We start from the raw sequence: 26116 nt of genomic DNA on the forward strand, positions 1-26116 counted from the left end.
TACGCATGACGACAAGGGGAAAGAGATGGCCGGTTACAGAGTAAGACACTTGCAGATTGCAGTTAGCGTTACCGCGGTTAAGCGCATTATACACGCCTGCAGCGGCTCATAACGCACTCTTTTCTCTCTCTCTCTCTCTCTTTTTCTCCACTTTCTCTCCTTTTCCTGTGTTATATCTCTCCTCTCTTCCCATATTACATGGGCCTCCCCGGGGAAAGTGTCCGGAAAAAAAATAAAAACTACAGCCGAAGAACATTTTATACATGACGTTTATGAGTGTTGTTTTAAGAGATTTCCTACTTTATATCCTCAATTTCTTATCATTTTGCAATTATTAAGTCGAACTTGCTGTATTATTGTTAAAAGTTTATTTCTCTTACATGTGTGTGTGAATCGTATAAGCGGAACACATGATATGTGACTTATCAGAAATCGTATATCAATATAACTTTAAAATCATTTCTTCTTCATTTTCCAGAACAAAAAAAAATAAAATATTTTAAATAAAACTCAGAAATTTTCTGATATTATATATGTTTTTTTACATGAGTTTATACAATATAAACTCATGCCAGAATAACTGTACACGTGCGAAAGCTATTAAATTTAATTTTATCAATTTATTTTCTTCCTGGAAAATTCTCACACATAGAAGGCAATGTAAACTCACATTTTTTACGTAACTGGAATATTTTTTATTTGCATGGCCTTTATACATTCTCCTATTGTAAACTATCATTGTTTTCATATCGCAAAAATTTTCGCAATCGCGCGAATTCTTTGTCGTACGATTCGTGCGCGATTTCGCTCGTTCCGTTTTGATCTGTCACGTAAAAACGCGTATCTTTTATAACTTTTATAAAAGCCGAGCATGTGGACGCGAATGCGTATCTCGCTTTCGGCAAACGTGAAACAATGCGATACAAATGCACGGCGCCAATCGGTCGCCCGTACCTGTTTTTTTACCTGCCGTTGTCTCACCTATAAATCGGTCAAAGTCTACGTTCCTTTGTCCCCGACTAAATCGCGTCTATTGTAGTACCGCTGGATCGTGCCTTCCTCAACCGGACCCACATTTTATAGTCGTTTAACAATAAACCGCGTTATTTATGCGTGAAAATGAAATTATTATATTATGACGGTATAGAATAACTATAACATGACACTATAATATAATTTGCATTTCAAGTTGTGTAGGGTGTACAGTGTAAAAGTCATTTCGCGTTCAAATTGTCGGGCTTTGTTTTCGACAGATATCAAAATCCGAATCCGCATACAGAGATTTAGGGGAAAAGCCAATAATTCACCCGTACGATATTTGTTGTTTATTGACAACAGGTACGGAAAGCCAGATAACATCGTTTTTACTCTTTTCAGAAACAATGTGGGGTTCTGGTATCGTTTAATGTCAAACGCACACATTTCAGTTTCTCGAAAATAGCATTTGTATTGAATGTTTTTGTTAAATCTCTATTTCAACAACAGATATTTTTTTGTACGTAATAAGCACGCGTAATAATCCGTAGCTTTCATTTTGGAAAATTGCATTTAATGAAGATGTAAAATTTATTAGACACGATACTATGGTAGAAAGAAGTGAAACTTTTTTACATTATTTATTTTGCATTACGCGATGTAAATCATCGCATTTATCGTGCTATAAACAATTTTTACGTTGCACATGCACGGTTAATATATCTTACTTTTAAGCAACTTCGCGAAAAGTTAAAAAGTTACATTCGAATTTCGAACGTTCGTGACGTTTTTCCGTCTCAATTATCGATCGTCAGCAATCGTTTTATTTATCGGACACCCGATACAGTCGGTGCTACGAAACGCGCGCGCGGCGTGACAAAGTGACGATTGAGGATACTGAGTACCACAGTTTGTCCTGTAAGATCTTGGTACGGCAAGAAAAAGAAGATACACAGAGGGAGAGAGAAAAAAAGAGAGAGAGAGAGAGAGAGAGAGAGAGAACAGGGAGAGAAAAGTGCTGACTGCCCGCGGTGATGGAGAGAAGGGACCGGAAGGGTGAGAAACAGGCTGTGGAATAGGGGTTGGGGGGAGGGGGCAGAAAGAATGGCTGAAAGGACACCGGCGCTGAGAGCGAAGATGCACAGAGAGTGCGAGCCGTGGGCTTTATAGCTTAGAGAAAGGGGCAGGAGGGGGGAGAGAGAGACAGAGAGAGAAAAGGAAGGCGAACCGGTTTTCCGTATCTCCGATGACTCATCTCTCGCGACGACGCAGCGTCAAGTGCATTTCCTGGCCTGGCCTGGCCTGGCTTGGCGCATCTCAAGCTAAGCCTAAACCTAAACTCCCCCTCCCCCAACTCCGAACGAGCGTCCGCCGCGTGTCCCCTTCTTTAATCCCTCGCTCCCCTCCCTCTCCCCCAGCCACGCTCATTTTCTTCGCTCTCCTCTTCGGCGCCGCCGAAGGAAGAGTGCATCTCACGTCAGTGGTACTCATGCATATCTAAAACTCGCGCCGCAATACACGATTTATTAGTCATCTATATAGCAAGGAAAAAAGGCGCGAGAAGAAAACACACACGATCAAAGATGTGAATTCGACTTTTGCGATATATTTCCAGACAATATTATTATTTTTTATATCGTTAACGTTATTCTTTTTCTTTCTCTCTTTCTCTCTTTCTCGGAGGATTTTGACGCGAGGAGAAAATAAAAGAGTCGCTGTTCTCTCCTTAGAATGTTTCCATTTTTTTGAACGATAGATATATATGTACCCCGCGTCCAACACACATACGTACATATGCACACAGCGTCAATAACGCCGAGTTACGCGGAGAATTCGCGCGAAACTGCCTTTTACAACGAAAACGGTAATTTATGCCGCGCTAACGTTCTCGCAAAGTTCAAAGTGCAGCTCTACGTAACGTGTGCGGCACGGAAAAAGCAAGCATTAGCTACTGGCGAACGGTACTTTGACTCGCGGTGCATCGCGGTGCATCGCGGTGCATTAATTAACGCTCGGCATATTGGACTTAACCTGGTTAGCTGACACATTGGAGGTAATTAAAGCGCAATAGTCACATGACAGGACCGCGAAAGTATCACTTACAATTAGACGTTTTATTCCCGTTTTATTCGCAATTTGTGCAAGTTGTTATCACAAAATTGTTTTGCTCGATTGAAAATAAAGGGAGAGTCTTTTACGATCTAACGATGCAATTAAACAATTCGTTCACAAAAAGCAAATGAATCTTATTATATCAAAGAGTTCAATCTTTATTCGCGCTTTAATTATCTCACAAGATGTAAATAACATGACATATACATGAGATTAAATCTCTATTTCTTATTTTTAAAGATTTTATTACATTGAAAAATTATATGTCTCAAAATACGCATTAAAGTAAATAATCTTACTTTTTCTCATAAAATTTAAAATTTATCAAGTATCTTAGTGATTAAAGATATCAAGCGATTAAAATTATTGTACATTAGGCGATTCTGAGACATCGTGTATGTATAAATAATTAAACGTGTAGGTAGGTAATATATGTCATCATTGTATTGCAAACGCGAATTTATTTTCCCGGCAGCTCGTCGACTCTAAATAAAAAGCGAACCGTCGTGGATCATTTGCTGCAGGATGAAGGAGCTGCCTCAGGAGGAGGAAGCTTCCTCCGCGCGAGAAAGGCTAGGTGAAACACTCTGGCAGTTTGATTTATGGCCGACGTACCGAGTTATCGCTTTGCCAATAGTGGAAATCGAGGAGAAGGAGCGCGTTGCGAAGTCGAGGGCGGAAGAAAAAGGGTATAGTCGGAGATGAATCGATGAACGCGCGAACGTTCTTTACTTCCGCTTCTTTCGCGATCCTTGTTCGATCGTTATCTTCCCCTTCTTTTGGCTTTTTTATTTTTTATACTACAAATATAAATATTTATAGTATTTTTTAATTTATAATAAAACGTACGAATACGAAATACGAAAATTAATTAAGAGAAATTTGTTTAACAAAATATTTGACAGAATAATTTATACATAAATATTTTTATATAGATCTTTATTTTTATTGTTTATATGCAAATTTATTTATTACACTAGTCTTATAAATGTGTCACTATGTTTCACATTTTTTCGTTGTCTCGTGTATGATAAATTTGGAGATTGTAGTGCTCGCGGTGCATTAATTAACGCTCGGCATATTGGACTTAACCTGGTTAGCTGACACATTGGAGGTAATTAAAGCGCAATAGTCACATGACAGGACCGCGAAAGTATCACTTACAATTAGACGTTTTATTCCCGTTTTATTCGCAATTTGTGCAAGTTGTTATCACAAAATTGTTTTGCTCGATTGAAAATAAAGGGAGAGTCTTTTACGATCTAACGATGCAATTAAACAATTCGTTCACAAAAAGCAAATGAATCTTATTATATCAAAGAGTTCAATCTTTATTCGCGCTTTAATTATCTCACAAGATGTAAATAACATGACATATACATGAGATTAAATCTCTATTTCTTATTTTTAAAGATTTTATTACATTGAAAAATTATATGTCTCAAAATACGCATTAAAGTAAATAATCTTACTTTTTCTCATAAAATTTAAAATTTATCAAGTATCTTAGTGATTAAAGATATCAAGCGATTAAAATTATTGTACATTAGGCGATTCTGAGACATCGTGTATGTATAAATAATTAAACGTGTAGGTAGGTAATATATGTCATCATTGTATTGCAAACGCGAATTTATTTTCCCGGCAGCTCGTCGACTCTAAATAAAAAGCGAACCGTCGTGGATCATTTGCTGCAGGATGAAGGAGCTGCCTCAGGAGGAGGAAGCTTCCTCCGCGCGAGAAAGGCTAGGTGAAACACTCTGGCAGTTTGATTTATGGCCGACGTACCGAGTTATCGCTTTGCCAATAGTGGAAATCGAGGAGAAGGAGCGCGTTGCGAAGTCGAGGGCGGAAGAAAAAGGGTATAGTCGGAGATGAATCGATGAACGCGCGAATATTCTTTACTTCCGCTTCTTTCGCGATCCTTGTTCGATCGTTATCTTCCCCTTCTTTTGGCTTTTTTATTTTTTATACTACAAATATAAATATTTATAGTATTTTTTAATTTATAATAAAACGTACGAATACGAAATACGAAAATTAATTAAGAGAAATTTGTTTAACAAAATATTTGACAGAATAATTTATACATTAATATTTTTATATAGATCTTTATTTTTATTGTTTATATGCAAATTTATTTATTACACTAGTCTTATAAATGTGTCACTATGTTTCACATTTTTTCGTTGTCTCGTGTATGATAAATTTGGAGATTGTAGTGCTTTTTCTTGGAAGGGCTTTTCAAACGTTAACTAAAGCTTGGTCTTTATGGAGCAAGAGTCGCGAATGAGGGGACGAGGGAGAACTGTGAATGATAGTAATTTGTTCCACTTTTTTTCCCGGCGCGAAACAATTCAGTTGGGGACCGCGATAAGAGCCAATAGCACGGAGGGGAACGGAAAACGTATTTGCCATTCCAGAAACCACCCTATATATTCATCTCCGGCCCTTCGTACGTGGGAGCATACCGGTTCGCAAGATTGAAGTCAGAATAAAATACGATGGTAGCAAATAGACTCCATATTGTTCGCTCTTTTTCGGGTGTTGAATCTTCATGTTTATTTAAATCACGCATGTATATCAATGAATAATCATAAAAATCCTTTTAATTTTATATATCAATTGAATTTAATTTTTCGCGAATATACAGATTTTATTGGATAAATCGTTTGTTTTATTTAAAGAAAAGAATCATATGGAAAAAATTCGCACAATCAATATATTTCAAGACAATTAGAGAATGAATTATCCTTTATAGAGATTAATATTATTTTATCAAAAGTTAATATTATTTTTTTTTACCAATAGAAATATAATTTTATTCGTTGCATCTTTAACATTATTATCTAAAATAGATGTTACAGTTAACGATAATTGGAAACCCAATGAAAATAACGCTCTCTTCGTCCCCCTTTTCTCTTTCTCTTTCTTAATAGCCCGCATTTAACGAACGATCCTATCTCGTAAGGGAATTGTCATTCCAACTAGGATGGAGACCGGAGATTGCTTCGTAAATTCTTTTAATACTCGGCCTTTCATTCAATAAAAGTGCAGTCTTGGAGGGGTGACTCTCTAGATCGCGAGAGGGTGCCGAGCAACAAGTGTGATTCCAAGAGGATGCTTTAGGATCGTCACCCGGTAGTGCTCATTGTGGATTTATCGATCCACTGCTTCGCAGCTATTCTCGTATTCGAATGAAAGCAAAACGCCCGCGCGACACAATTCGTTCATGAATTCGTTTGGCGATTTCTTTTATCGGAGATAAAAATGATTAAATCCTATAAACGGACCTTTCCTTTTTTATGCTTTCCTATCGCTTGCGACGCGCATCAATCGTAATTGAAATCCATATTGATCGTGATTCGGTCGTAATTGTGCCACTGTGAAAATTCCGTTCGTATAATTTTCTGACGATACGGAAAGTGTGGAGGAAAGCGTACGAATAAATGTGAATGTCACAGCGCTTATGAAGATAATTGTCTGTCATGAATATATACGTGGCGTTTGATATATATATATATCCACATAAATCGGCATGACCCTTGTACGCGCCATGCGGTCGTTCGCAATAAACTTATAGTGGCCACGCAATAAGGGACGTTGACTATTCCCGGCGAAAGAGAGCGAAAAGCATTGTCGAGGGTGTAGAATCGCAATCTATTTCGTCACCCTTATATTACGAAGGACGATACGTTCGTGACTATTCGAGACCCTCCTGGTTTCTCTTCATTTCACGAAAATTGCCGATTAGATCCGCCAAACTTCTTCCAAAGATTTTATGCCACTCTCGGAAAACCTGACAAATAGCCCGTGCGAGTCTCATTATTTCGAGGCATGATGATAATTGAGAGTTACAATTATCTCTTGGTAAATGAAAAGGGGGAAAATGTAGCAGACGACGAATTAATGAATATTGATATTCTAATGAAAAGAAATATTTGAAGTTCTTAAGACTTATATAAATAGCATATTCCTCCTAAAAATTTTTATTAAATCACGGAAGAAGAAATTTTTTAATTCTTTTTTCTTATATGTAAATTTTATAATATTCTCTCCCTAGGTAGAATTTATTTTTTCTTCTAATATAATTTTAAATTAGTTTTCTACTTTGCCAAGTTTGGGCCAAAATCTCAAACTCGCAATCAAATGCAAAGAGGCGACATATTCTCACCGACGTGACTTTATTGCTGCCGCAAATAAACGCCACGCGGAACATATTATCGATGGCCAAGCTCTCACCTCGCCATGAACCTGGAAATCCTGCCTCTCACGGAATTAATTAAGGTGTGAAAAATTTTGTAGCTTCCCTCCGGGAGTACCTCCGTCTCGCCTCCTACCCTCTCTCTCTCTCTCTCTCTCTCCCTTTCTCTCTCTCTCTCTCTCTTGTCTACTCCCTTTTATCTCCCTCGTCGTCGAAGGAATTTTCAAATATTTCCGGGCAGACGCCCGATAAATTCTCGGCGTTGGAAAATATTTCCGATAGCCGACCGACAATCCGCCCACCTTGGCCGACCTCCTACGCGAGAAGAGGCTGCGGACGGTCCTGGGAGACGCATGTACACACACAGACACACACACAACGTACATGTCAGTATGTCGGTTTGAATTTAAATTTCACCGTAGATAAGATAAGTCGCGACAAGTCCTTAAAGTCTTCTCTCGCGTGAATTCGCGCGTGAGAAGGAGCAACCCTAAGTAGGTACTTAAGTGTGCGTGTGCGTACGTACTGGTCACACCACTCGAACGAAGGATCAAGAATCTCTCCAGCTTGATTTACAATTCCACCCTTGACGGCAGCTTCCGTTCGCATCTCTTTGAACGGACGCGTCTTTGTCCCTTTGCGCGAGCGCGGCGTCGAATTTTAAATAAATTTCGCATCCGCTTTTAGAGCGTGTCGAAGTTCGCCAACTTCGAGCTCTTTCGGAGCATGTAAAAATATGTCGTGATACTTTAAATATTTTTCTTACATATGATATATGTTTTAAATTCACCGAGAAATATATCGTGGCTATCGATTTGTTCGACGAATCCGAAGTTGATCTTTCTTTTATGAAATTTTTGGCAAAAATTGTTATTCATTTTTTATTTATGACTTTTAAAACGCTAGAAATGCTAATAATTATATTAGCAAATTATATAATACTAAAATATTATACTATGCCAAAGATAATGAACGGATCGGTTTAATATCTTTAAGTAATAATCTCGTTTATTTCATTGCGATTTATATAAATGGAATTGAGAGACAAATATAGATTACAATTGTATTCAACCGATAATCTGCATTTATCAGTTTGCGTATTCGTTATCTTAAGCGAAATTTGAGTACGTTAATGCAATATTATTCTATCCCTGACAATCTGGATTTAGATTCACATTGGCGAAAATTATACATAATTAATCGATACATGAAGGCGCGATTTACAGGTCACAGAAGTTTTGTCACTCTCTTTCTAAAAAAACAGACTGATTAATTTCTGTTCAGACATCACGATATAACAATCTCTCATATCGGTTTTGGTGTTATTACATTATGTTTGATATATTATAAATAATATATGAGATAAATAAGTTAAAAATATCTATTATATGCTCCCCACGTTTGTTATGTCGCGTGTTCTGGTCGCATAAACTGGTATGTCATTCGCAAATTAATTTGTTCAATAGTGTGGTTTTAATATCGATGCGTTCATCAAAATTCCCAATAACGAGCGCTTATTACAGCTGATTTTCTCCCACTTTGTTGCGGCGGATCTGTCACGTTTTGTAATAACGTAAAACAAATCGGGTGGAGATAAAGCGCGTATATTACCAACGCGATTTCGTCATACGATGAATCACATTTTCTGCAAAAGTGTCGATCGTAAAAATATTTCACACATTGTGCGTAATAATACCTCATATCAAGTACTCGAGCTCGTCGATCACTCGATACTATTAATGATAATCGCCATCGCAATCGTAATATATCTGAGCAACAACCTGTGCGAGATGCATCTTCGATCGGCTAAATATTATTGTGCACGCATTGTATCAAACGATTACAACGTAGTACAAATGAATCACTCCTTGCGTGGTCGTTAACGTCTCTGCCGCCATAATTACAGTAGAACAACTTTTCTTACGTCCTTGTAATTGCATCTCGTTACAACTGTTTGCTGCATTATAATGTATCGCTGCAATGTTGAAAAGATCAGCATTCAAATAATCACGGGATCGTGAAAAAATACATGTGTTATGTATAATTAATGTCATTTTTTTGAAAATACACATGTACGACTAAATCATAATTTTTACAAAATTTTGATTATATATACATATATAATATTAGAACATATAATAAAAATGTTCAATATTTTATAAATGCAGACTATTGAAATATAACTATTTAAAAAGTTTTGTTTAAATAAATAATAAATTATATAAAAATTTACATTGTATTTTTTATGAAAAAAATTGATAAGTGTAAATATAGAAAAAATTATTGTTGAAATGCAATAATGAAAAATTGAAATTATTAATTCATATAATAGATTTAATAAAAAAATATCAGGAATTCTTATTCTTATTTAAAATAATACTTCAAATTTTTAAATTTTGCATTTAAATATTAAATATTCAAATTTTATTTCAAATTTATATTCAAATAAATATCCAAATCTTTCAAATTTTATGTACATAGTAAATAAAATAATAAGAATAGTGACGTGATTAGTGAAAACAAGTATGCGTTTATTTCGAAAGTAATCATTGCTTATATATACATTGCGTAGGAAAGAAATGAATAGATTGAATACAGATACGTGAAAAAGAAATAATATATTTAAACATTTCAATATTTATATCACGAGAGAGAAATAATTAATTTAAAAATGATTATTTGATTTTTATTGATTTGAATTTATATTTTTAACGAAAATACATATGATTGAAATATTTATTTTTGTTTCGTAAGATTAAAATTAAATACTCTCTGTAAATACAATATTACACCTCTGTAAATAATAAAAAGGATTTTTCAGAAAAAAGAAAGCATCGATTGATGTCTATTAAGCGTCGTTTATCTCGGATTCGTTCATTACAGCGCAAAAGCATATTACGCGGTTTCGCAAATTTTCACTCTCGTGAAACCGATTCCAGTACGTGATTCATGGCTAGCAACGCGACTTCACGCACGTGTGCCTGGCGCACGTCTCTCCTCTCTTGGCGCTCGGCCAAACTGCGAGACGTCGTTGTCATATATCGTTCTTCTCGGCCTTAATTATCGGGCCCGATGCGTCCTCGTAAATTCACCAAAGTTCATTGCCGGTATACGGTGGTGCACCCGTGAATTTCTCAACGATATTCAGATTGCGCGCAACCTCGCGAATGTTGCCGAGACTTTATGTAATCTGCGAACCCTTGGAGAATTTATGCGGGACATGAAGTTTTTCGAAAAAATATTGCTCTTGTCTAATTGCTCAGATATATCACTTTTAAAATTGTCAGTTCACGGAGCGTTTTATATTAATTTGGAGGAGAGTATTGAGAAACAAATGTAGTATAATTTTTTACAGATAACTAATTCAATGTACATGATATCATTTAAGTCAAGGGTTGCCGAAACAAAATGCAGTTATTATTTCACATATATTAAAATAGAAAGCGTTATAAAATTCATCTATCGTTGTAGCATTGTGTAATTTATATGTATAATGCTATTATATATATATGTTTATTATTAATTATTTGTAATGTAAGATATATGTCAGATTTCCGCGTTTCTTCTCATATATTAATTCTTTGATCTCAGATAGGAGAAACTGCAAAGAATATAAAATACATATAGATAAAATTTTGACTGTAACTTAAACGACATATCTTTTTCTTAATTTTTAATCTCTCTCCAATTTTTTGAAGCGAATACTCGAGGAATCTAAATTAATTTCTTTTTTGAAATATGAAAAGTATCTAAAAATCAGAGATATTATCCTGATGCGCAATAGAAACCGAAGATATAGGAGGATGTACGGGCATCAACGCAGATTCATCAGCGACGCGGTCGACGCACGTGATTAACCAGCGGTCAGACGGATGCAACGAGGGGAATTCAAGTTATGGAGAGGGAGAGGAAGGAGGGGTGACACTCAATGCTGAATAGGATGGATATACACTTGGGAGGGAGAATGAAGCGTTCAGGGATCGACTCTAGAGAGGGGATAGGAGGGGAATTAAAAGTAATCACGCTCATATTTACGTGGCGTATAGCCCGGATGGTCGCGCCGACCGCAAAAATGCGGCTGCACGCGAGTCTCGCAGGTGCACGTGCGTCTGAACAGGAATTGACAGAGAGGATACAGAGAGAGGGCATCGGCATGAGAGGAAAGGAAGGAGGAGTATCGAAACACGTAGAGCAAGATGCGCGTGTAGTCGTGCGTTGCATTAAACGGTCCCGCGGATAGGCAGTAAAATTCGGAACCAAAGGGACAAAATACGGTGGGGCGAGGCTCGCGGAGAGATTTTTCCGAGCACCGTGTATACGCAACATACCATGAATACGATACAATGCGCGCGGCTAACAATGTTGCTTCGGCGCTCGCGCTGGGAAATCCGTTTCTCTGGGTCGGCTTTCGTAGGTAGCTCTCTTCGAGTCGAGCGGAATTTTGCCGATCCGGCTGGCATTTGCGTGTGTCTAGTTTGTTAATCACGAATCTAATTTCTCTTCGGATGTGTTAAGCGAACGGGTTTTGTGTTCGAGCAATTTCGTATACTCGTTTTAGATAAAAGCTGAGTTATTTGATAGACGCGTATCTCTCTCTCTGCGTAATAATTTTATAATTATTCCGGAGAGATAGCGGATTCCGCAAAAAAATAAGTGAAATATATCTTGACGGTAAATTTAAAATTTGTGAAAAAATGATGATATAAATTTATATAACTTGTATGATTTAATTTCTTCGCTCTTGTTTTATTTCTAATGCTAATTAAATAACTCAGAAATTAGATTTTCGTTTCATTCTTCTCACGTTTTTTCCATTGAAGAGAAATTATCTCTTATAAATACAATCCACATTCACATTCTAATTTTAAATATAAAGCTGTAACTGTTCACAGTACAATGAATAATCTATTATACCAATTCATTATGCTAATTTACAATAAGAAAACCATGAACTTATAAAGTAAAAACAAACTTTCTAGTCTCAATCTTCTTTTTAAAAATTGCACAACTATGTTAGCTTTTTCCTCTATTATTCTAATCTGTCCTCTATATAAAAAGATAGAATCGCTCTGGATTCATCTCGGAATAATCATTGAAGCGCTATCGCAAAATCGCGCTGTTTCGAGTCGCAATTAACACGAAAGTTAGATGTCAACGACTGTATCTCAGTGTGTATCCGAGGTTGATTATTGTGGCGCATGTTCGGTTGTTCCGTAACGACTCCCCGGATCCTATTCGCGCCTGTATCGGCACACACGCGCCACGCACACGCGCGATCCCGCAGGAGAGCTTTGCGATTACATATCATTATTCCGCATGGCTACTCGGGCTGTAACCTCCGAGCTATGTTCGCAACTGGATTACCGTATACGATCCTCTCTCTCTCTCTTTGTTCTCCTCTTTCTTCCCCCTCTTACCCCTTTCCTTCTACGGGCGCGTTGTTTCTCATGCCCTCTTCCGCCCCCGCTCATTTTATCGTCTCGCTCTGCCTTTTCCACCGATCCTCTCCGCCTCGCTTTTACTCCTGCTTCCACCATTTCGCCGTCTCTAATTATTCGCCGAGTCCGTTATGGGGCACGCATTCTCCGGCCACGCGTTTTTGACATGTTGGACGATGAAGTTTTATGGAGTCGTATTACGCCATTAGAGGGTAACTTTCTGTCGAAGAAAAGCTTTTGGAGTCACGCAATGTCGAGAATGTGAATCGATGCGCAACAGAAATCTCCCGAATATCGAAAGAGTTGACGAATGTTTTTTTTTTTTTTTTTTTTTTTTTTTTTTTTTTTTTTTTTTTTTTTTTTATTTTTTATACTTTTTTTTTTTTTTTTTTTTTTTTTTTTTTTTTTTTTTTTTTTTTTTTTTTTTTTTTTTTTTTTTTTTTTTTTTTTTTTTTTTTTTTTTTTTTTTTTTTTTTTTTTTTTTTTTTTTTTTTTTTTTTTTTTTTTTTTTTTTTTTTTTTTTTTTTTTTTTTTTTTTTTTTTTTTTTTTTTTTTTTTTTTTTTTTTTTTTTTTTTTTTTTTTTTTTTTTTTTTTTTTTTTTTTTTTTTTTTTTTTTTTTTTTTTTTTTTTTTTTTTTTTTTTTTTTTTTTTTTTTTTTTTTTTTTTTTTTTTTTTTTTTTTTTTTTTTTTTTTTTTTTTTTTTTTTTTTTTTTTTTTTTTTTTTTTTTTTTTTTTTTTTTTTTTTTTTTTTTTTTTTTTTTTTTTTTTTTTTTTTTTTTTTTTTTTTTTTTTTTTTTTTTTTTTTTTTTTTTTTTTTTTTTTTTTTTTTTTTTTTTTTTTTTTTTTTTTTTTTTTTTTTTTTTTTTTTTTTTTTTTTTTTTTTTTTTTTTTTTTTTTTTTTTTTTTTTTTTTTTTTTTTTTTTTTTTTTTTTTTTTTTTTTTTTTTTTTTTTTTTTTTTTTTTTTTTTTTTTTTTTTTTTTTTTTTTTTTTTTTTTTTTTTTTTTTTTTTTTTTTTTTTTTTTTTTTTTTTTTTTTTTTTTTTTTTTTTTTTTTTTTTTTTTTTTTTTTTTTTTTTTTTTTTTTTTTTTTTTTTTTTTTTTTTTTTTTTTTTTTTTTTTTTTTTTTTTTTTTTTTTTTTTTTTTTTTTTTTTTTTTTTTTTTTTTTTTTTTTTTTTTTTTTTTCAGATAGTGAATGACACTTTAATCTTTTTACTTGTAATGTTGCAATAAAATTTATTCCGTAATATTATTATAAAAGAGAGCTTATTAGCGGAATGGTTGTCTATGCAGGGGATGATAAACGAGTCGCGCGTAAAATACACGCGGAGAAATAATAATAATTATATTCGACATATATTTTTCGAAATTCCTCGTCTAAATATTCTATGGATTTTTTATTAATAAAACAATATTGCGTTTCTGATAAATTAATATAAATATCGTACATATAGATGTTGGCAAATATCTGGTCAATTCTAAATCATCTCGAAATTTCTAATTCTAAATACATCTTGTATAACGCCAATGACCTCTCGTCATTTGGTACACTCTACCTCTTGATCATTATCGTACATCAGCGAACATTATGGTGGTAATGCAAAAGTCGACCAGCAGTCACGCGAACGGACGATTTGATATTGGCTTCTGCGAACGTTCATGTCTGGAATCTCGCTACATTATATGTGGATTTGATCGTGTGTCGAACTGAACGCATTAGTCACGTAAACTTCGTATTCGCATTCTCGACTTGACGCAATGGGCAAAAACATAACCAGAACCAATCCAATTATTCTAATCTGCAAGTTGTGACAAGGCGAAAAGACCTTAGATAGACTTAATCCGAATTTAAATAAAGTTTTTTTGCGATGAACATGCAGGTGTACACAGATGTCTATATACTTTGCATATAATTTAGCGAAGATTTGTGATTCTTTTTAATTATTTTATAGTTTAGTTATACATGTATGCACAGTATATATATGGTCGACAGAAAGAATTATATATTTTTTTAGTATTAATCAATTTGCCGGGATGATGAGCGCATCATCCCGGCTAATAATGATATTGAAAGTATAATCAAACTGTTATATAAATTCTTAAATTATTTTAATCTTCTATGTATAACGTTATAATTAGAATATCGAGACCTTTGCTATAATTGATAATATCATTTATACTAGACAATCATTATAAATTTATTGCATATTATATATATTTTTATCATATATTTCTGAATTCACCAAATGTCTCTTGTACATTCCATATTTTATGAATTCGTTTCTTGAAATTTAGTTAGATTATTTCTTTACATAAGAAAGAAAAAAACAGAAGAAAATTCTATCTGAGCATGATTTGAATGACAGGATACGAGATCGCGATCGGTTCCGTTGACCATGACGCGGGTGGTCGGAAAAGGTGAAAACACACGACAAGCAGGCCTCCTCCCAGAGTTGTAGAGTCATAAAGGGGTGACGCGACGTGCCTTTGGCCAGCATCAGAGGTTGGAGTCGCCACTATTAGATTGAGGTTCGGCGGTGGGCACGGCAGCCGCCGTCGCATCGGTTTACAATATCGTAAATCGCTCGCTAACCAGTTGGCCCCGCGGTATGCTAGGAATTCGGCTGGTACTCCGGTTCTCTCGCTCTCTCGCTCTCTCGCTCTTTGGCCCAATCCTATCGCTATCCGTCTCGTTCTATCTCTATATATGCCCGAATCGGGAAGATAGAGAGGCAGAGAGACGGAGAGGGAGAGAGATGGGGCAGATAGAATACTCTCGACTCTCTCGATGCGGTCGAGAACGTTGCCGTGCATCGTTCGCGAGCCGGCAGGATCCGAGATCCTGCCGGCCAAATTCACTGCAGCTTCAACCTAGTGCAGAGTGCACACACCCAGCGCTCCATCTCCGCAATCGCGTAAAGCCTCGCGAAAGCTTCCACCGCGATTCTTCATTTCGCGACGATTCCACGCGTACCGCTCGCGATACTCGGATCGAATCAACGCGATCGAGTATCGGAGGATACTCTCGCCTCGGAGGATGTATAAACAAAAAATCGTCTCGTTTTATTATATAATAAATTTGTAAAATATGAGAAAAAGAAAGAATAAAATATAGAATAAAATATAATAATATCCGCTAGTGAAGTTGACCGTATCGATATTTCACTCGACCTGTGACCGGATTTAACATCCCTGTACACATTTAAATCGAGGTCGCCGCAGCCGCCGCTCGCGAGTTAGTACGCGGCAAATAATAAACCGTCGGCGCGGAACAACTCGTGCGATTACGCGCTACCATTTAACTACCTCCTCCCCCTCTCCCCCTCTCCCTCCCTCCATTACCCCTACGATATACTCGCACGCGCATATACGGCTAAATTACGGTATTATCTGCGTCAAGGCCCTAGATGCGAACAAGATGTATGTCTATGTACGAGCGGACATACGTATGCATGCATGCCCGTTGCATCATGCGCCAGCGAGCAAAGCGAAAATTTTGCCGCGCTGATCAGCCCCCGCGGGTATTCGCCGAGTCCCCCCGTTTCCCCTCGATCCCGCTATTCACATGCGACGATCGAGGGTGAGGCCGGTCAAAGCAGCCCGCCTCGCTCGAAACATTTTAATGGGGCGGTCAACCGGTTGTTTGTTTGTGAAACGCCATTTGACCGAATTATTATTTCGCCTGAAAATTTCAGACTCGTATTCGATAAAGCGGTTATTTTTAACGTTCCTGCAGTTTGTCCTGAATAATTTTGCAGGAAAGGCGAAGTAAAAGATATTTTTTGTCAATAGATTTTTTTCTAATGAATTTTGCTAAAATCTTTAGTAGACTTGAGTATTATTCTTTAATGAAAATTTTCAACATTATTTGATAAAAAAAAAAAAAACAATAAAATGTAAATCTTGATAAATTTTTTCTCGCATTAATTGTAACAGTATAAATTTTAAGAAAAAACTTTATTTTGTAATATTTGTGTGTAGGAGTAGAGTAGTTTTAACATTTAAAATTAAAAGCTCCGATTAAAATGATGGTAAATGACACTTGTATTTTTAGCGTTGAAGCGTTTTAAATACATACTTTTCAAATTCAATCATTTTGGTTTCAATCATTTTGATTTTATAAACAAACGGAAATATAATTTTACATATAGATGCTATTAAATCTTATTCGCGATTTGTATGTCAAGAAGTTTAGCATTTAAAATTAGAAGTTCCGACTAATAATGATAGACGACATATTTTTAGTGTTGAAGCATTTCAAATATATACTTTCCAAATTCAATCGTTTTAGTCATGATTTTATAACAAACGGAAATATAATTTTACATATATAGATACTATATAAATTACGCAAATTAAATTTTAATAATTAAATGAATCTTTTCCTTTGCATATATCGCGTTTTTCTGATTGGACAATGGTAGTTTTAACTTCCAATCTTCTTCGTCGAAACTGATTTAGTAAATTCTTTATGGCTATATAAAGAATATAATATTTTTATATATATCATATCTGTCAAATATATAGATATTAATTATTATATCGTTAAAAAAATGTCTCTCTCTCTCTTTTTAAAAAAGGAGATATATATACTAGTATTTATGCTAATGAAAGGTATTAGTATCCCCATTACCTCTGTTAAAGGAAAATCGCGTTTAAATGCGGTAATTTTAATTCGTATACTTTCTATTTTTATTTCGAAGGTATCGCAAAAATTTAAAACTCTCACCCGTTCATATATTTTTGAGACTGCAATTGGTTCGCTTTCCTTTTCGAAGTGCATAGTTTCTCTTTTCCGCGCACTCGACAGCTATAATATCCGTTATGGAGAGGTTCGAGGAAGAGGTGGAGGGAATTTTGGCGGAGGGGTTGCGACACCGAGAGTGAGACGGTAACGAGTGCCCCGCCATTTTGAAAGCACGGGAGCACGGCATAATTACTGCCTTTGTTTCGAACAATTTATATTAAAATGGAAAGCAATCTGCATTTGCAAATTAAATGCGCGCCGCGCGCTTCCCGTCCGCGTTCACCGGGCTTGAGCCCGGGTCGCGGAGGAGGAAAAGGGGGAGGGGGTGGATTATCGTGATGAAGAGGAGGTGGATGGGGTGGTTACCGCGGGCGGCTCGTGTAAAATCAAGCGGAGGCTTCTGCTGTGTTAATTGCACGCTGGTTATCCATTGCCTCTCCGCCATTCCACGTTGTTTCGCGATACCACTGGCCACCTGATATTCTGTTCTGCCGCGGAATCGAGCCGCCACCGTTGCCGTTGCATCAAACGATTAACAGTTTATTCGCGGAGAACGGAATAGCGATTGATTGTTTTAAGGGGAGGCAAAGTACAAGAAACCTTCTCATCTCGCGCTGATCGGCAATCATCATGTCATTCGAGTCGGCATAATTCTTATTAAAAGGAATCTAAATATCGTCGGTTTTTTACAAGATTAAATATTGATAAAGGAAGAGATAAATAATATAATAATCTAGGAATTAAATACATTTTATTATTACGGCAGATAATAATAAAATCAATTAATTATATACTAAAAATGCATGAAAATTTGGAAAAATCGCAGAGCACACAAAATTGCGAGGAACTTCCCTCCAATATTTTTTTTTTTTTTTTTTTTTTTTCCTTTTGCATCCCTGAGAAATTTTCGCGGTGATCGACTAATTAGCGGTCTGATCGAGAAAGGCTAATGGAGGTCATGTTCAAGTCATGGAACGCTTCTTGACTTCTACCCTCGGTAGTTCACGTGGATATACCTGAGGTAGTTAGTAGCGTGTAATAAATGCCCGCACATCGCGCTCCGTTATACAAGTCGAATACAAGTGTGTAAACGTGTAGCTCTCTAATAGCGATCGCGAGATTCTCGCCGCTGATGATTGTTCACTCTCTGCAATTTCGGTTTAAATCCACGTGTAAACTTAATAACCAGCAATAATATTCGTCGTACAAGTAACATAAAAGTCACGAAGAAAAACGATATTTTTTAAATACGAAGAACACTTATATATAAATCTTTTTCTTCTTAATACTCTATTCATTACTTTATCCCTCATTACACTATTTTATCCATCTGTTTTATATTATTACGGTTGTATTCTTTATTTTTATCTTCTTACAATATATAATGTTTTATGGAAATGAATATTTTATCAATGAATAAAGTATAAATTCATTTTTTCGTAAAATATATATCAGAATCTAATTCGAATAATCTGCGACATTTTTAAAATTATTCACTAAATGTCTATTTCTGCAGACATCACATCGATCAATTTATTATTATAGTGATTCAGTATATCCACGACATATCGGAATTTTTAAATAATTTATTTTATATACCAATTTCTATTTTAACACCAAAAATATCACATCGCATAAAGATATGACAAATAGAGAGGCAGCAAAAGTAATTGTGCGAAATGTAATCACTAGCAATTGCTTGTCGCGTGTTTTCGCGAGTATTTAAGAGAAAATTCAAATTAGCGTAAAAAGGCGGTGTAATATTAAGAGACGCAATATCATATTAATCTTATTGATCTCTTTTAATCAAATCCAAATGCAAATAATAAGCATAAACACTCACGCGTAACCAGCTAAAAAGCTTCAAAATCGCTTCACGCGATAGTTTACACGAGCGCTTGATCTCTCCTCTCTCAGCCCCTTTTTGTTGACCCAATACATTCCCGGGATTATACGGTTTAAGGAACCTCGCGTGCGTGCACGTATGCACGAATATGCAGGTGCACTTAGCTTCCTGATGCCGCGGGCGTCGTTCCCGATGTCGGATGATGCCTCGGGCGCGCTTTACCCTCGAGATTCCTTTCCGCATGGAGAGGAGAAGCGTTCCTTGGGATCTCGCATTCTTTTGCGGGGATCTAGCTTTATATGCGGAGAACTCGTCTCTCGTTGTGTGGATTTTTTAGTGGTGCTTAAAAAAAAAAAAAAAAAAAAAAAAAAAATGCGCGGTATGGCGCATGCCGTAAGATGATTCACTTTTGGGACAAGAAGGAAGAAATTAAAAAAAAGTAACTGAGTTTTATTGCCTATGATTTTTCATGGCACGCACATAATGCGAAGAAACTTTTAGTAATCAAATAAAAAAATATTGAATCGATGAATTCAATATTTTATATATTATGATTCTCATAGATCTCTGTATTTATAATTTTCAAAACATTGAAAATGAAAAATAAATTCATCAAAAAATTGCTTTTTTTTTAATGAATTGGATTCAAATGGAGTTTATATAATTTATGCGGAAATTATTAAATCTTTTTTGAGTATATTATATTTCGATCAGAAATGTTTTATATAATCGATTGTCATTGATTATGGTTGGTTCAAGACCTTCCTTTGACATGGAAATATTTGCGCAAAATGGCGAGTTTTAGAACAGTGTACGTAAGGCGCAAAAAGAAATTCGAGTTACGTCGTAGGTATAGGCACGAAACAAATAAACTTTTCGACGCTTTTGCGGTAAGGTCTCCCCTACTTTTTCCTTCCTTCCTCTCGCATATTTCTGCTAGTTTCTGCCGATTTTTTCCACTGTTGGTTCTTTCATGTGTGCAGTAATTTTTCCGTCGCAAATAAACTATTTTGGCGCCGATTACAGTGAACTATATCCAGAAATATACGTTAACAATGAGTTGCCTAGAAAACATTTCGACTATGCTTTTTTTTCGTTAGTTTACCATTATAATTGCTAAGTTGCATATAATCAGAAATACAATTTTGGTGAATATATATATAAAATCTCTGTTAATATAATTAACAAAACTTGCCCATATTTAACGCATGTTTATTTTGTTATGCGGCATTATTCGTAAACGGTTATATTGTCCGACATAAATTTACTCTGATATTTTAAACACCTGTGAACAGAAAAGCAATTAGTGTATCGAAATAAATGAAAACTGACGCATCTGCGGAATGCTTCTGATTTAGGAATATTTCCGATGCCGTGTACACGCAGAGAGAGGTGTATTTCACAAAAAAAATCAACTTATTCGTTATGCCGTACGCCGAACGGGCGGACGTGAAATTGCAACAATTTCAAATTCGTGTACTATCCCTATGTCGAATATTTTTCGAAAAATTCGTCAAAGCGATGAATTATTCCGCGTTGCTTTTTTTTTATAGACTAGCAATAAAAAAAAATAGAAAACTGAAAGAACCAATCAAGCGTAAATTTGAATTATTTCAATTTAAAAGATAAAATGCAATACATCGTTATAACGAAACTTTCCGATACTTTGATATTTCGTTTTTAGTTAAGTGATATCAAAACAATCATAACAATTTTTTTTTATTTTGATAGTATTAATTTTTCGTGCATTGAAAATATTAGCAGTTTTATTATAAATTTTTATACTGATTTCTCTACTATTAATGTGAAGAAAAAATTTTGAACATTATCGAATTTTATTGATTTTATGAATTTTGATAATACTTATTGTGTATGAATGATAAATATTAAATTTATATGTTTTTAATCGTTACACATATCTCAAAGAACATAGTAGAAGCAATGTGAAATTCCACTATTGTGTCTATTTTAGTCTTTTGGCGGACTATTTTTTGTCTCCAATCTAATTTGTGGGGTTGAAAATTGACTTACGCCGCAACTGTGTCTACAACTCTCTAATAAATCTATATCGTTGTTATGTATATATATATACACAGCCACGCTGAAATATTTGTATGTTCGACAGTACTCCGTTTTCATGAAGGATTTTTTTTCGTGATCTATTTCATATAAAAATTTATTTTATTGTATGTATATATTGTAAACGAACGATCAGTCTTTTTAATTAAACAAAATTAAACGAAGATATTATCGACGTGCGTGTCATTCTGATGTAATTCAGAGGAATATGTGCTTACACATATTTGATATATACGTGCAGATACAGCTGTCTTATTGCTCTCCACGCTTTCCGGAGATGCTCGTAAGCGTAACCGCGGTCTGCTGCTCACCTCGCAACTTATAACGTGCCGATTTCACCGCAGAAACATTGCACGTGTGAAAGTCAGGACGTCCGGTCTTTTCGAAAGAAAAACTCACGCGCGGACATAATTATAACAATTCACTCTGACTGATTTTCGATTATAAATCATTCTCGTTTGGCGTGCAAACCAAAGCAAACCTTGAATTTTTTCTTTTTATTCAAACATTTCTTTATTCAGTATTTTTAGGCGAAATACAGCTCCTCAGAGAATGTAAGAGAGCGTTTCTCAATGAATATAAATCATTAATTAATTAAAATTATAATTTAATAGAATAACATTGAAATTTAAAAATGTTATATAATAGTGATAAATGTGTTTAATAATGCTTACAATTTTTAGGGAAGAGGATACAAATAGTATTTAAGAATGTAATGATTTATAATAATTGTTTGCTTTTCAGTATTACATAAACAGGATTGGATTTTTATTTTATATTTAAAAAGTTAAGTTAGAAAGTATATATAGGATACGAGAAATTATAATATATATTATTTTTATAGCAATTCCAGATTTTATTAGTACTTGATAAAATTATTACTTATATTTGAATAACACAATGAATATTTTTGTTTGTTTTTATAAATAACTATGACACTATACTTTTTAGTGAATTTTCGACAATCGTATAATACAATATTTATTTTAGTTTATATATGACGATCACTGTCTGCATTATAGGTGCACCCACGTCGCCGTCATCCTGACCTGCCCGAGAAATCCTCATGAAAGACTGGGAACTCAGTACTCAGAATAGCATCGGTATCGTAAACATTTCTTTTTTATTTTTTCCCTTTACATGGCTCGCCTCAATCGGGCCTTCTTTTTCGGAATAAATTATACTCTCTTTTTCTCTCTTTCTTATCTTTTGCATCTGTTTTCTTATTTAACTACGGGATACTGGGCGAAACATGGTGATGGTGTTAATATAACAAACGCATATTTTGAGTAGCGGTAACGTAATTATAAGTTATTAACGTAATAACGGTGAAGAATGAAATAATAACACGCTACAATCTTTATCTTACTGTATTATAATTTTGCAATATAATTTTATTATATCTTTTTGATTTTGGACAAAAGACATGAAAATATCTCTGATATTTAAAACCGGTATATATTTGTTTTCTATTATATAAAACTCGTTGGAAATGAGACACGTTCGCGGAATCCGCTAGTCATCTTAACCGCGCGCGATCCTCCCGATATATAATCGCCATACGACTCCTCCTTTACCGCTTATTCAAATTGATCGTGAGGAAGCAGACGTCATATCGTGGACCAGTAACTACTGTCCTTTCGTAGAATCCACGAGTCCTTCTCCTCACCCCCGTTTCCGCCGCTGCCGCCTCTGCGTCGAGAGTAGCCGCAACCGCGAATTACTTCGCAATTTCCCGAAATTGCGCAATCCGTGCGGGCTAATGGCCGCCGGGCCGCCACAGCGGCGAGGAACCGGGAACAGGTGGGAGAGGTGGAGGGAAACAAGGAAGGGGGGAGGGAGGTATGGAGGGAGGGCGGTAGCCGACGAGGAGACCATTAATTAAGCAAAATCATAAACTCGGCCCCGTCGAGCGTATGCGCACTCGCACGAGTTGTGCATTGAAAAATATAAACGCGCTGCGACCCGTTACTTTCACGAACGAGGAGCCGCTGCCCTCGCTGCTCTTTGCTAATCACGACTGAGCTCTCCGTTGCGGTTTATATCAGAGAGAAAGAGATATATATATATATATATATTGTCGGCCGCGACACGCTCCAGGAGGCAATTGGGGTTGAATCATTCGGCTAAATCGTCGAACGGTACCGTTAGCGTTGGCTTCTCCGCCGTGATTATCGTAGAATTGTTGTGTTAACCTGGCCAAGCGGTCGCAATCGCGAAAAATCACATTACGCACATTGCGTTTAATTCTTATGTGGAGAGAATTGCGTCGGATTAAAATTGTAAATTTATTTAATAGGATTTAAGCAAGATTTTTTTCTCTTGCTCTTTTTTATTTTCTTTGATGTATTCTTTGACCATGCTTGTGTTCCCTGAGAAAGAGCAAAAGTTTTATTAAATATTATTTCTTTGTATTCAAATTTTGACTTAAAATATACTTGCAGAGCATTAATCTTTGAATAAAAATTCGATTGAAATTAAATCTATTTGCTGTAAAACTTGTTTACTTCTCAAGTTTATATAATCTGTATATCTTTAAAAATTTATATTATGGTTCAAATATTATTATCTTGATAGTTTAGGGTAAAAATTAATTTTGATTAGTAAAACAAACAAAAATTATGAGAACATTTTTATATTGAACATTTTTATTTCTGGTATATTCCTTATTTTTATATTTTCTAAAGAATTAATAAAGGAGGATATTTTGTATATATGTGAAATGTTATTTGATCTGAACTTTGTTTATATGAAATATGAATTCACATGTGGCCTGTTTATATTTTTAGCAGATTATATTTAGTATACAGGTTTTAAGCATTGTTGCGTAAGAGCGGCACTAAAATGTTCAAACCCGGCTATATCCGTGTTGTAATATGATAACGAAACGAGAAATACATTTTTCGTGATTACAGCAGGTTTTGTAGAAATTATGAAACATTACTTAAAGAGTAAAGCAATTAATTATTCGGGGCGATCTCTCTTATGCGTATTTTTTTAGGTGGAAAAAACGTGTATGAAATAATTAAAAGTGGCAGACAAATGTCACCGCGCAATCGTGTGATAAATTTGCTCAAACTCTGACGCAACTAAACAAGATTTTAATGGCGCTAATGGCCATCGGATTTGTCGGCGGTGCTCGCTTCGGTAACGACACGATAAGCCTCGTTGCGAAACACACTCGAAACAGGTAAATTGATCCGCCGAACGTATCGACGTTATGTTTCACACCACTATATACGATACGCAGTGTACATTTATGGCGTGTTACAACGCGAATGTACCCAAAAGCGCAGAGATATAATCTGACGGAAGATTTTATATATATTTTACACACACACACACACATATGCAAATCTTTCATTAATTCTGTAATATGTACAAGAAAAATTAATGTAACATTTGTCGAATTACATAATGTATAGAAAGAAATTTTTTTTTGGAAATTTTATATTAATTTTATACTCTTTGATATATATAAAGATTATATGTATTTTTTACAAACAATTTAAAGCTTATCAATATTTTAAGAGGAAAGAGGAGTTTTGTAAATCCAAAATGGTTTCTTTACAAAACCGTTTGGATCTGCTGAAGAATTGAATGCATCGATAAACGTGAGATATAGAATGGAATAAAGCGCGACATGTGTTACAATAGCGGAGTGTTACAGCGAGGCGAGGTTTTTGTCGCGCAAAAACGTGGAACCCGCTGTTTAAAACGAGGCACGGTAAAACCGATTTTCCACGGTATAGTTTTAACTTCGTGAACGGCGGCATCTCGACGATTGTGCAAAATCCAGTTGGTGCACGATGCATATATATATATCGGGAATAGATTCACATATATATCGCTCTCGACGTTGTATAGTACGTGCAAGAGAGCCGAGCCTCGAGGTGTATCGAGGTCGACCGGTTCTCCATCAGCCGTCAGTCGTTAAGGGACATTGCGACACACGTGTTGCGCGCGCGCGGTTGTTGTCCCTCTCGTCTCTCCCTCTCCCGTTCTCTTCCTCTTTCTCTTTTCCTTCTCGCCGTCGCGAGAACGAGAACTTAGGAATTGCAAATAAATTGTTGTTTTTTTTTAGCCATGTATGTTACGCCAGGCAATCGGGACATCCCTTTTTACCCCGATCGATCCTTTGTGATACTCTAATCAAATCTACATACGTCATACTTTCGGTATCTTCGATATCTATTAATATTAATTTGCCACTATGTGTTTAACTCCGTTCTAAAAAATTTTATATCTAAATGATGAGATCGATGCTGCGATTTTTTTCACGTCGACAACGTTGTCACTATTATTTTTAAAATCCTAGAATATTGGATCTTCGCAGAAAATGATATTGTGTAGTTTATTACGCATCCCCATTGCCAGGCGGCGAAACGTCTTCGTCGTAGATCTTTCAGTGGCGCGCGGATGAAGATGAAACTGGAGTAAATGAGCGCGGGCGGATATTTTTCTTGGCAGCGGTTCCCAATTTTACGTCCAATCTGACGACGTCTCTCTAAAATCTTTACTTCCCTTCTCAGTTTATTCAAAATGAGCTCCGAGGGCAACGTTATTTATTTGTATAGTTTTCGTCGTAAAATCTAAAAGCCTATTTATTTGCGTAAAATCGTTTAAAATTTTTTTTTAGGTAAAAAAGAAAAAGGCGAAGACACGCAATTCCGAGTTCGCGATTCCGATACTTTTCCGATGCGCTTAAGACGATAG

At 35.4% G+C, this 26116-nt stretch overlaps 1 protein-coding gene across 5 annotated transcripts in view; it reads left to right on the forward strand.

Annotated features, from left to right (window-relative positions):
• Window positions 1-26116, forward strand: part of LOC115241699 (transcriptional enhancer factor TEF-1) — a 174684-nt gene that overhangs the window by 43892 nt on the left and 104676 nt on the right. For 4 of the 5 annotated variants that reach the window (XM_029817585.1, XM_029817589.1, XM_029817588.1 and 1 more), the window contains exon 2: window positions 22423-22503. The exons of the other annotated variant lie outside the window; for it this stretch is intronic. In XM_029817585.1, coding sequence (XP_029673445.1) covers window positions 22467-22503 — 37 coding nt within the window. In that variant the 5' untranslated portion in view covers window positions 22423-22466. The remainder of the gene's footprint in view (window positions 1-22422; window positions 22504-26116) is intronic. 5 annotated transcript variants of the gene reach the window in all.

Source organism: Formica exsecta, unplaced genomic scaffold (genome assembly GCF_003651465.1).
Source record: "Formica exsecta isolate Colony F162 unplaced genomic scaffold, ASM365146v1 scaffold504, whole genome shotgun sequence".
In the NCBI taxonomy this organism is placed as follows: Eukaryota; Metazoa; Arthropoda; class Insecta; order Hymenoptera; family Formicidae; genus Formica; species Formica exsecta.